Source organism: Chiloscyllium plagiosum, unplaced genomic scaffold (assembly GCF_037043375.1).
Source record: "Chiloscyllium plagiosum isolate Xiang-an unplaced genomic scaffold, Cpla_swu_hap1 HiC_scaffold_22, whole genome shotgun sequence".
Lineage (NCBI taxonomy): Eukaryota > Metazoa > Chordata > Chondrichthyes > Orectolobiformes > Hemiscylliidae > Chiloscyllium > Chiloscyllium plagiosum.
In genome coordinates this window covers 17,881,843-17,894,872 of record NW_028270160.1, presented here as the reverse complement: position 1 = coordinate 17,894,872, position 13,030 = coordinate 17,881,843, and the positions used below count along the sequence as shown (strand labels likewise).

At 39.8% G+C, this 13,030-nt stretch overlaps 2 protein-coding genes across 5 annotated transcripts in view; one reads left to right on the top strand and one right to left on the bottom strand.

Annotated features, from left to right (window-relative positions):
- nt5c2a (5'-nucleotidase, cytosolic IIa) overlaps positions 1-4,198 on the top strand; it is a 78,610-nt gene extending 74,412 nt beyond the window's left edge. For all 4 annotated transcript variants that reach the window (XM_043712881.2, XM_043712882.2, XM_087998817.1 and 1 more), the window contains one exon: positions 579-4,198. In XM_043712881.2, coding sequence (XP_043568816.1) covers positions 579-821 — 243 coding nt within the window. In that variant the 3' untranslated portion in view covers positions 822-4,198. The remainder of the gene's footprint in view (positions 1-578) is intronic.
- A 337-nt stretch (positions 4,199-4,535) lies between these two features.
- Positions 4,536-13,030, bottom strand: part of arhgap19 (Rho GTPase activating protein 19) — a 52,613-nt gene continuing 44,118 nt past the window's right edge. The window contains exons 8-11 of the mRNA XM_043712883.2: positions 11,380-11,574; positions 9,657-9,752; positions 7,710-7,826; positions 4,536-6,022 (exon numbers count right to left, since the gene is read on the bottom strand). Coding sequence (XP_043568818.1) covers positions 5,966-6,022; positions 7,710-7,826; positions 9,657-9,752; positions 11,380-11,574 — 465 coding nt within the window. The 3' untranslated portion in view covers positions 4,536-5,965. The remainder of the gene's footprint in view (positions 6,023-7,709; positions 7,827-9,656; positions 9,753-11,379; positions 11,575-13,030) is intronic.

The following is a 13,030-nucleotide window of genomic DNA, read 5'->3' as shown; positions in this document are numbered from 1 at the left end:
CCCATCACTGTCCCAGGACATTAGTTGGTGCACCAAGTGGACTAATTATTGCTAATTTAAGGCTGAGTTATAGATAATTGTATACAATGGGATCTAGATTTTGATTAAGACTGGGTTTTTACTAAGAATCCTAATTGTAAACTGAATGGTAACATGACCACATTGATTTGGTTTGATTTTGAAACCAAGTCTGATCATGAGCAGGTTGTATCAGCCAATTTTCTGTCATCTTTTGCTTCCGCCAGGCTAGAGTTGAGCTTTCCAGCCACTGGTTCAGGTTACTGTTGCTGAGGTTCAATCCCAGGTGCTGCTGACCATTTGCAAATCACAGGATTCTCAGCAAAGATTACCTGCATTCAAAATACTTTTCTCCTCTTCTCCCTTCCTCCCCCAAATTTATGTGCTGTGCATTTCTTCTGTTTTTGCCATTGCCTTCATACTGTGCCTGATCTCTTGTACACTGATTCCTCATTGTTGCATTGTCTTTCTGCTCTGTTTTTCTCTTGGAGTACGTTGTTTCTCCTGTTATCGCCTCCTGGCTGTCTTGTTTTGTTCCCTGATATACTGTTGTTCTTCAGATGCCTCATGAGTCAACAGTGGAGCACAGCCATGTCGATATTCATGATGTTGAGTCTCCAATGGCAACTCGCAACCGCTCAACAAGCTCCATGGATATTAAAGAGACTGAGTACAAACGGCACCATCTCACTCGATCAATTAGCGAAATAAAACCACCCAACCTTTTCCCACAAACTCCACAAGAAATTACACACTGCCATGATGAAGATGATGACGAAGAGGAGGAAGAGGAGGAAGAATAATAAGCAAGTGAATCTCTTTAATCCTGCCCCATCCCACAGAAGTGACATGGTTTTAAGTATGTAAAATTGAAGATTAGTAACCTGATCAGAATGGAAAGATGACTGTGAAATGTTCAATGGATTCAAAGGGACAGGGTTTCGTTTCAAACCTGGAAATTTGTGAGAATCGCTAAATATTGAAACTTGTTTTTCAGTTTTCCTTTAAGTAATTTGACAATGTGCAAATGAATTTTAATTGCAAGTCAGAAGTTTGCATTGAATGCAGGAAATGATGGACTTTGAAGACTGAGTTAAATATTGTCACATCTGTGACAAATTCATTGGATGTTTCACTGAAGATAATAGTTGTTGGAAAGGGAATTGTAAAATTGAGCCTGTAATTTCTGTCTTTGACTTAGCACAGCCTGAGATTCTGACAACACCAGCAAATTGTTTTAACCTCCTCTTAAACTGAGCCTTTTTTGGATCCGTCCTCTGGATTTTATATGTTTTATTCTTATATTTTTGTTATAGTTCTGGGGGTTTGGTCTCACTATGGAATTTGAGTTTATGAATGATTGATTGGAGTAGGATCAGGGAACTTTATGCATTCACTTTTCAAAGTTGACTAATGTTAACCTTGGTACAGAGAAGTTGCATGTTTCTGCAGCAATTGGAGTTTGAGAATGGGTCCTTGAAGCTGCTTCTGTTGGACAATACTTGAACATCTGGTGGATCTTCAGTGTGAGACAACAAGAGTTGGGAATCCCACAAATGTTTTTAGGGTGGGTGATGTGGTATGTAGAAATGACTATGTGGTATCACTGCACAAATTGCAGTTTATATTTTTCTAATTGCTTTCCTTTCAGGGTCAGTGTTCCCACAGTGGCTTGGGGTTTGGATCCAAATTCAGTCAAGTGTAGAACTGACCATTTTGGTTAAAGATGATGTGAGAAATTTAAAAGTTTTAATTGGGATTATGTAAAGGGAGTTTTGCTGTGCATAAGCACCTAACCTTTTGCTGTATCTGCCCAGGGAGAATAAATTACATTTAGTATTGTAACATTTAGGACAAGCAGCCCTTGATTGGTATCCCAGCTGCCATCTTAACTGTTTAACCTTTTCACCACTGCACAGTGGCAGCAGTGTGTACCGTCCACAAGATGCACAGGAGCAACTCACTCAGGCTGTTTCAAAGCCACACCCCTTTGCAACTAGAAGGAGAAAGGAGAGGAAACACACAGGACAATAACCTGCATAACCTTCTCCACTTGCAGGTCATCCATTTGGAAAATTATTTTCAATTTCTTTGTCATTATTGGGTCAAAATCCTGTAAATTTCTCTTTAATACCACTGTGGGAATACTTTAACCAAGCCAACTGCAGTGAATCATGGTCACCACCATGTTCTTGAGGGCAATAAATACTGGCCTTGCTGGCAGCACCTACTATTTCTTTGATACTCAAAATAAAAAATAAGCTGGTGTGAAATAGTGAACTCTCACAATTTTTATATTGGCTGTATTCAAAACACTGCCTTATATATCTATTGACCATTGGTCAAGGCCATTATTCTCAGTAAAAGCTTGTGGTGCAGGACCAGCTTTAATGCATGATACCTTTCCAGAAAGTTTTTTTCTTTCGAACAAGGCCAATGGCTGTACCTTACAGGTTGTTGTGCAGTCCTGCACGTGTGCAGCTTAGGAGGAATGTTGGTTGGAGCCCATTAATATTGTTGCCATCCTTGCACCTTATCATTGAGCATTTTTAAATTAACCTCCATCCCATGTGTTCATAGGACTCCGATTTGGCTAATGTCAGGACTGTTGTATGAACTAAAGCGGACCAATTGTTTGATTTTTCACTTTGGCAAGAGAAGTAAATAGTCTGCAATGTGTAGCCTGAATTTGTCTGAATTTCTGTTCCTTCATTCAGATTTTACTGTGTTCCCATTTCACTGCTTGATTCTTTGCCCCACCCATATACAGTATCACATCTAGTTACGCAGACAGAACAGAAATTGAGTTTTCCTCCATTCAGACTGGTAGTTGCCCAGCAGCAAGTATTCTTTTTTTCACTAGAGTAGAAGCTGGCTGAACAGATGGTACTTGTAAAGTTCGAGGAATTGAAGTTCCTAAATGATCAAGGATTCTGATGAGCAGCAGAATTGTTTCCCGAGATGTTTGAAATTTCAATTTTTTTAAGAAACAAATGTTAATTGCACCCTAGATATTTGCTTTGGGATCAGAATCTCTGCTGTCACCCTATGTATTTTTCAATGAAGGGTTCAATCAACATAAACCTTTGAGGCTGTGGTTTAAATCATTATTTTAGGACTCTCTGCTCTACTGCCACTTTTGCTTATCCCCTGAAACAACCACTTGATATGGTTTAAGTGTGAATGGTGACAGTTTAAATTAGTGTGATTTATTTTTTATGCTTGAGCAAATACATTCATAGCTGCCTCCAAAGACCTTGATTACTGATGCTGTCTTATTACTGGGTTTTAATCTGGATGTGGATTGCTAAAGGTTGAGATTATATTGTCTTGTGCTTTTATTTTTTCTAACTGCCTACCTGAATCATGCTGTTGTTTTGCTGCCCTCTGCCTCAGTCCCAGCTTTCAGTTGTCCATACAACAGTTATTTAATAAACTAACAGGAATTGGTGGGTTTTTTAAATCCTTGCAAGCAAATAGCAATGGCAGATTACCAATAATTGCACAAAATAGAGCTTGTGAGTATGTATTTTATAAGCATAGTGCCAATTCATTGGTCCTGAAAGCTTAAGTCTTGTTTTACTCAATCTTGGTTGTTGCAAATAGCTGAAATGAGGATGAGAACAGCTAGTGTGGACACAAATGAGCTTGCTCTGGTGCTTTATAAAATATCGAACTTTCTGTCCACTTCCAAAAAATGCAAAGGGTCCTCACAAAGCAATCCAAGAGGAGCTAAAACTGACTGCAAAATCCTACAGTTACTAATTTATCCAAGTTGTGCGGTTGTAGTTTCCCTTATTCACCTATGGTTTTACAAACTCAAGATCAGTCCTGGCATTTGTAGAAATGAATTTGTTGGTCATTGTAATATCACACTGTCTGACTTTTCTGATCTCTCTTGTTCCAGTGATTGTGAAGAGCTTCCTTTTTTTTTAAAAAAAAACTAGGAAAAATGATTTGCTTGGAACTCTTGGGGGATGGAGCAGTTAGTGGTGATACTGAATCATGGCCAAGGGCCAGTATGCAACAAACATAGAAACTGAGAATTAGTTAAAAGCAATGAAAGTGGTAACCCTTTAGGAAAACCACTCCAGGATTTCCTGTTCAACTGTAATATGTATATATATTGTTCCTGATGCTGTTTGTAAAATAAAAGGATGAAACAATGTTGAGACACAGATTTTCCTGTTATGAATGTGTGCAGAATACACAGTTCTGGGAATGTTAATCACCAGGGCCAGCTGTAAAGCACTTATGCACATCTCACTTTAAAGAGCACTTCAGTGTACTACATGGGAAAGATAGTCATGTGTAATACTACCTTGCTGAGTACACAACATTTAGGATAATGTGACTGGGGTGCGGTGTTTGCGGTATTTTTATTTCTGGCACTAAACATCCTTCCTCATTTCCGAGCAGATGATTGATTGATTTTGTTTGCAGCTAGGATTACAGGAAATGATATGATGCATTGATTTCTTATCAAATATGGTCTGGTTAATAAAAATCCAACAAAATTATAAAACATTAATATATTATACATAAATACAAGGACATCGATATTTAAAATGACATTCACAACATACAAAAAGAAATCACATTCAATTCCTTTAGCTGATTCTTTCAATTACTGAAGACTGTAATTTACTGTAGGGGTATTGACACTCACTCTTAGATTTTGCAGCCTTGATTTTGAGTGTCTAACATCCATAAGTATCACAATCAGTGCAATTCAAATGTTAACAGAAACTTAAAAATAGTCCAATCCATCAATTCCCATCAAATATAGCAGGCTGTTTATCTACTGAGCTGAGTGATCAACTGCAGCAGAGAGTTAGAGGGACAGAGAAGTGTGCCCCTCCTCGCCTCATCCCCTTCCACCTCAGTGTCTAGGTGCAGGATAATAATTGATGCAGTTTAATTCTGAGATGTCTTTCTCTCCCAGTCAGTGAGTGTCAACAGTAAAAAGTCACATGTAACAGGGTTTAAATGACAAAAATATAAAAAATGAATTACTCTAGAATATGGCTAATATGAAAGTAGACATTAGTCAGGCACATTAAAAAAATGCAAGTTCAGTTTAAAAAAAGATTTCTCTTCCCCCCCATTTAATGGTTTCTTCCACGTAACCAACAAACCTTAAGTTGTTAAACATTCAACCAAACTCCTTACCTTAACCCCCATTCTACTTCCCTCCTGCTTGGGTTGATGCTGAAGATTCCTGCTGACTCAAATATAACTATTTCTTGGCATCATTTACCACAGTCGGAATAGGAGGAATTAGACTGACTCTCTCATTGGAATATCTGTGCTATTAAAATAAAGATATCAATGGCAAATACCGAAAAAAAATAAAGAATTGCAGTTGCATGCAGATTTCTCAAGATACACAATCAACATCTCTCAGCTGATTGGCCTTACAGTCTGACCTCAAATCCTCCTCAGTGATTTTTCTTGGGGCCTCATTTGGTTGGTTACATTTCAAATTGAACACCTGAGAGGATAGGGTTCCTAGCAGATGTTCCAAGCTACATCATGAATAGCTTGAAGTAGTGAGACAGGTAATTATGAAATGTCTGAAATAAATACATTGCAAGCCAGCAGGTTAAGCCAACCAGTAACACCCTCATTTTCACAGTTACTCAGCATCTTTCAACTACTTGCATTTTCCATACTTCACATCCCAGGGCCTCAGTTGTTTTTGTTATATGCATCCAAGTAGCCCATGCAAATTTCCCCTTTCCCTGATCTGTAGGCTGGCCTCCCTGTTAAACGAGGCATATTATAACAATGTTTAGGCTGTTAAGCACAGGATATGAAACTAATAGTCGCTCTAAACATTCAATTTTCAGTTCCAATGAGTCGATTAGTGGTTCTTCGTGATTCTCTCGGAGATGTCCAGTTTCACAGCTTATTGAGATGTTTTGAAAGCAAGAGGAAGACTGAATTACATGGCCGATTCCTTGGTTGGAATTGTGATTATTCGGTTCACTCCAAGGGTTTCCTGTTTTTAAAAAAGAAGAGTAGGTGGTGATGTGTGGATTAGCTCACCTTTGACCCTGGTTTTATTTTGTAAAATAAAGTTACTCTCAAGGCCAGAAAAATAAATTCTTAATCAGAATGTATAGCCATTTGCAATATCATCAGTTCATAAGTTAATGATGAAATTGGAAATTTCCAGCTCGTCCTTCCACAGGTACAGTCTCTGTGTGCACGGGACACAGCTCCTTTGAGACTGTGGCAATCTACAAGTACACTCCCTCCCCCATTGCATTGTTCCCTCAGCAGCGTGTCACACATTCAACCATGGAAGTGTTTGATACTTTGTTCTAATTTTTCTTGTTCCTACTCCTAGCTCTTTATTACATGCTGTTGTTGTCAACATCAGTTGAATGTACTGAGTGATTTTCATTTGTGGCCTCAGTGTTTGAGTGTCTAATGACAGGCAGGGCAACCTTTGTCATGGAAGTACTCAAATGTGGGTGATTTATTAAGCCATTTTGATTAACTTTGGATCTGATTTCCAAGGCTAAACAGGGGCAGAAAAAGATCCTGACAAAAATTTTAAATAGTTTGCAGTTTTCAAGGGGCTTTAAAAATTGGAGAGAAAATTGGCCTGGGTTTCAGTCTCATGGTAGCAGAGTGAGGTTTGGAAAATCCCTCAGCTTCACATTTAAGGCAATTCTTCACCTTCAGGGACAGTGACTTATTTATGTTTTAGGAGGCCAGAGTACACAGACAGAAAAAGGTTGCAAAATTGTATGCTGGACATCCCTTTAGGACACAGCCTTTGAGTACTCAATCTCACAGTTCTCCTCCTATAACGGAGAATATGTATGGAACTATTTCAATGTCAAAGTGCTTGAAGCAACTCACCACTGTGACTTATTCCCAGAACAATCATCTAAAAATGTATTGCTGTACTGCTCAAATATACAATATTGTGAACAGTGATCCATTTTAGCCTTCGGCACAAGCTGCTCAACTACGTTGAAAAAAATACAATAGTTTTCACAAGAACTACTCTGTGAATACATACCTTATTCCAATAAGTAATTTTTCCCATTATGGTGAAGCTATGCTGTAACCCTACGATTTTGAAGAAAATAGGTTACTGAAAAGTCCAATGCCTCCTTTGGATCAGGTATCCCGGAACTGAGAACCAAGACACGTAAACATGAACCTCACAGCTGAATCAAGAATTAGACTATACGTCACCTTCCTGCCATTGAGGATTTCATCTGTGGACTTTGATCGGATACGATCGAAGTGCAGTACTGCTGATTCCTCACACTTCTGAACTAGTAAAGAACATTTGGTGTGAGGCTGGTGCCACAATTTGAAAAACCCTTCTGCTCTATCGGCTTTGCTAATCATTGACCAACTGGTGGTGAGAAAGTTCACCATACTGCCCTCTCTAGTCTTGAGTGCACTCCAGAGACACCGATTATGATTGATTAAATACAATCTGTGAGAACACCTTTCAAGGATACTATCTAGAAAGTATCCCAGCACCAAGACAATGCCTTGTCCTTCTCTGCTATCCATGACATCTTTATTCAAGTCTATCACTGAACTGAACCTATCTTTATTCTTTTCAACACAGGTTTTCAGTACTTGTGATTTAAAAACAAACATCACATTACAAACCACAAAATACCAGTGTGCACTGCAGGGGTGCAAAGTCTCACCTGCTCCAGGTTCTCCACATCACCCACTTGAGGGTATCCATGGCTTTCAATCGCTTTATCTGGTGTTGGGTTTTTGCTTTTCCTTTCAGAGATATACTGACCACCCAAAACTTTGCGCTGTGAGAAACAGAATCAACCTTCAGTATGATTTGAACACTGACACCAGAGCCCCTGTCACCAAGTCTTTATTTGCCGCATGCTGCAAAGAGATATTTGATGTTTCTCACTAAGTATGTGACAGGAAATGCAATCACTTGTATATAACTGAACCTATACTCAGGAAATCCACTTGCTCTATCACAAAAAATGCTGAACGCACTAGTGAATTCCTACGTTTTAAGCCTTACTTAAGTGCTCAAGCAGCGCTTGTTTTAATGGGGGATATGCCAGGTCATGAGGTTACAGATTGCACTGGAGTACAATTCTGCTGATGTTGATGGCCCACAGCACCTCATGGATGCCCAGTCTTGCATTGCTACATCTGTTTGAAATCTGTCCCAGTTAGCACAGTGATAGTGCTGCACATCACAATGGAGGGTGAACTCAATGTGAAATCAGGACTTTGCCTCCACAAGGACTGTGCAGTGCTCGCTCTTACTGATACTGTCATGGACCAATGATCTGTAGCTGGCAGACTGGTAAGGGTGAGGTCAAGTATGTTTTTCCCTTTTATTGGTTTCTTCACCACCTGCTGCAGATCCAGTCTAGCAGCCATATCCCTTAGGACCTGACCAGATCAATCAATAGCACCGTTGCCAAGTCAATTTGGTGGTGAAAATTGAAATTCCCCCACCCAGTATACATTTTGTGGCCTTGCCATTCTCAGTGCTTCCTCCGAGTGTTGTTCGACATGGAGGAGTACTGATTCATCAGCTGAAGGACGACACTGTGGTAAATCAGCAGGAGGTTTCTTTGCCGATGTTTAATCTGGAGCCACAAGACATCATGGGGTCCAGAGACAATGTTGAGGACTCCCAGGGCATACCACTGTGCCAATACCTTTGCTGGGTCTATCCTGCTGGGGAGACAGGCCACCTCCAGGAATTGCGACGGTGGTGTCTGGGACATTGTATGGTATGATTCTGTGAATATGACCATGTCAGGCTGTTGCTCTCCCAATTTTGGCACTAGCCCCTGGATGTTAGTGAACAGGACTTTGCAGGGTTAACCGGGTTGTTTGTGCCATTGCCTTTTCCTGTGCCTAAGTCAATGCCAGGTGATCCATCTGGTTTCATTTCTGAGACTTTGTAGCAATTGGTATAAATGAATGGCTTGCTAGGCTATTTCAGAGGGCAACTGAGGTGAGAATGGCAGATTTCCTTCCCTGAAGGACATTAGTGAACCAGATGGATTTTTCTGACAATCGATAATGATTTCATGCTCATCATTAGACCCCTAATTCCAGTTTTTTTTATTGAATTCAAATTCCACCAACTGCCAAGGCAGCATTCAAACCTGGGTCTATGGATTAATAATCTAGTGATTATACCACTAGGGATGGAAATGTGTTGCTGGAAAAGCGCAGCAGGTCAGGCAGCATCTAGGGAACAGGAGAATCGACGTTTCGGGCATTAGCCCTTCTTCAGGAAGAAGGGCTAATGCCCGAAACGTCGATTCTCCTGTTCCCTAGATGCTGCCTGACCTGCTGCGCTTTTCCAGCAACACATTTCCATCTCTGATCTCCAGCATCTGCAGACCTCACTTTCTCCCCATTATACCACTAGGCCACTGCCTTCCCATTAGATGGTAGACAGGGAAATCTCTGTGGAGATTTCAAAGCCTAGCATTGTCCTCACATGACGTACATGTGATTATCAGCAGCAGATTTCAACATGAGCTATGCCTTACCACATGTAATCAGTTGCACACTTGTTCTTTTTCATCTTTGGGTTGGAACAGTTGTATTTTAATCTCAGGTTTACTAATCAAGCATGATGACCGCCTTACCTTAATACGACCTCCGAAAGACTTGGAACGTATGTGTTTCTTGGGTTTTGGTGAAATAAATCCTTCAGGAGTACCAGTCACTGAGCTTTTGTGAAACTAGAGGAGGACAAGGAGATACGATTGCATAAAATGCAGAACATACAAGAGGTAGTGAAATATAACATCCCCCAGTGAAGCTTATTCATTGGGACTGAGCAATGGATATGACACTTCTGTATTATGTCCTGCTTGATGGTGAGACCTGTCAGATCAGGTGTTGACCATTTGACTTAGAGCCTGCTCCACCATTAAATGTATTCAGGGCTAACCTGCTGTATCTTCACACTTCTACTCATTCCCTAGATCCCTTGACAGATTAAAAATCTGTCCAAGTCTTGGATATACTCAATGATGGAGAATCCGCAATCCTCTTAGGCATTGGTTCAAAAAGGGTGGTCTACAAATTATTTATGGCCCATGAGTTTGTCCATTGACTGATCTTAAAAACTGATACACACTATAACTCACACCACTCAAGTATAACAACTGAACCGGACCAGCTCCTGGGTGTCGGGAATCGTTAACTGTGTAAGGAACAATTTAGTGGCATAAATGAGATTATGTTAGTTATAACACAGTATTGCAAAATACACATTTTCAACCTTTGTGGAGCTGAAAGCTAAGGACAGGATGATTGAATGTTGACTCAAAAATGATACTGAATTTCTAAAACTTGGATTCAGGCATTATTACATTCAAGGCAATACTGCTTTTCCCATGATTTTTGTTTTTTTTTTGGTGTGGTGACGGCTAAAGGAGGTGGATAACACCAGTAAGTGGTTTGCAGTCTTTTATCTGACCTAAATGGTCCACAGACAACAGTCCAAAAACCATTCCTTCACATTAGACAATTCCAAAGGCCTACAACACTCTGGAGTGAAGAGATTCCTCAGTCTGCAAGATGCAAGCAGGAATTTTCTTTCAGTTTTCCAGCATTCTAAAATTTTGTTATTGCAACTGATTCAATCCATAGCAATAGGAGGAGGATTTGCTAGGGGAGTCATATGTTATAGTAGGAGAGGCAGAGATAGGCATTAGCCTAAGCAGTCTGAATCCAAGCAGCTTCAGAATCTAGGATTGAGGGTAGGCTGATGTCAAACAAAACATTTGTACACTGGGCTACTGTCATTTCATTGGGGTTGTCTGTATTTGGAGTCAGAAGTAACAAAGATTTTAAGAGTTTTTTGGGTTTTAATGTCTCCTAAACTCTAGGATACCACAGATAGCAAACTTGCAATAGTGTAAAAATTCAATCTTTTTGAATTAACTAACAAGGAGTATATTGTTGTATAATCAGTACAGAGGAACTTCGATTATCCTGCATTCGATTAACCGAATTTTGGATTATCCAAACAAGACTGCAAGGTCCCAATGCTTGGCTAACTTTGCTATCTGGCATTCAATTAACCGAATGAAATACTCCCTGCCCGTGTCCATCGGATAATCGAGGTTCTTCTGTATAAAGTCCATTCCTGTCCTCATGATCACTGATGCACATTTTCCACAGGAAATGTTCAGGAGATGAAGCCCCTTCCTTTATGCAAAATCTAAACTCACCTGGTCAAATAGCTCACCGAGCATAGGGAACAGCAGCTGATTGAACCCATTAAAGCCTGAGCTTTCATGATTTGAACAGCTCACTAGATGAAACTACAGCAAAAGCAGCTTCTTCCCCCACCCTTACCTGTCTCACGAGTCTTTTCTTCTTTGCAGAGTTCGGCATATTACTGACATGTTTAAAGAGTTCCTTCAGGGCCTCCTCTGTATGCTGCTGTGTTTCCTCCTTTAGTCGTGAAACTGAATGCAATCCAGTCCGCTTTGCATTTTTCATAATGAGTAAATCTGAGCAATCTTGAGCTGGCAATATATCCAGATCATCCTGAAAAGAAAGAGCATTCTAAACTTTAGAAAGCATTTCTCAAAATACAGGAAGCTAAGGGTTAACATAAACTTGTAGAACATATATAATAATTATAAATATATAGAACACAGGAACTCATTCAGCACACCAATCCCATTCCTTCCACAACACTGGTACACTCTCCTACATCATACATTCTACTGAGCTATTTAAATACTTCCTACAGTCCGTAATAGAGTCATATATCACGGAAACAGACCCTTTGGTCCATACAATCCATGCTGAGCATAATCCCAAACTAAACTAGTCCCACCTGCCTGCTCCTGACCCATTTCCCTCCAAACCTTTCCTATTCATGTACTTATACAAATCTCTTTTAAATGTTGTAACTGTAACTGCACTGACCACTTCCTCTGGAAGTTCATTCCACACGTGGACCACCCTGTGCGTGAAAAATGTCCCCCCCGTCTTTTTAAAATCTCATGTTTTCACTGTTATAGTCTAACCACTCATTTAAACTGCTTCTATGACTTAATGACCTGGATAAATTCAGAGACCTCATCAGTCCAAGAAACGTAAATCACAGGGAAAGTGAGCTTAGGTATGAAGGCAGAAAAATGGCAATAAATTAAGATACTCATTTGGAGAACCAGTACAGACACAAAGGCCAAATGGCCTCTTTCTGCACCATAACAATTCTGCGATAAAGGTACAATTCTAAAGAGAGAGCAGAAATAGAGGAATCTGGGGATATACATGAACACAATATTGAAGATCAGAGCAGGGTGAGACAGCTTTTATGAAACATCCTGTTTTTTTTTATATTAAGAGTACAAAAGCATGGACATTACGTTCAACCTAAATAAAATGCTAGTTCAGCCTGAACTGGAGTACTGTCTCCAGCTCTGAACACCATATTTTAGGAAGGTGTGAAGATATTAGGGAGGGTGCAGAAGAAGTTGAGAATTGTTCAAGTGATAAAACTTCAGCTACGCAGACAGATTTGAGAAACTGGGATTGTTTTCCTTGGAAAACACAAGATTAAAAGGAGATATGATAGAAGTGTTCAAAATCAGGAAGAGTTAGGACAAAATAAATAAGGGCAAACTGTCAATTGGCAGAAGGTCTGAGAACCAGATGACATAGATTTATGAAGATTGGCAAAAAAAAGTTAACACAAAGAAATTTTTTTTTTGTTTCAGCAAGGTGTTAGGGTCTGGAATGCAATGCCTGTGGTGGAGGCAGAGCCAATCGTGGCTTTCAAAATAGTTAATATCAAAAGAAAACAAATCTACAATATAGCGCCAGGGGGGAGAAAAGGGGGTGTAGATTAGCTAAATTATTCTTGAAGAGACACAATGAGCCAAATGACCTTTTTCTGTGCTGTAACCATTCTATGATTTCAAGTGACTGCCACTGTGCTCAACTGCTAACTTGGTAGCGATAGCTTTAGGCAGTTTCAGGTTCTTATAAA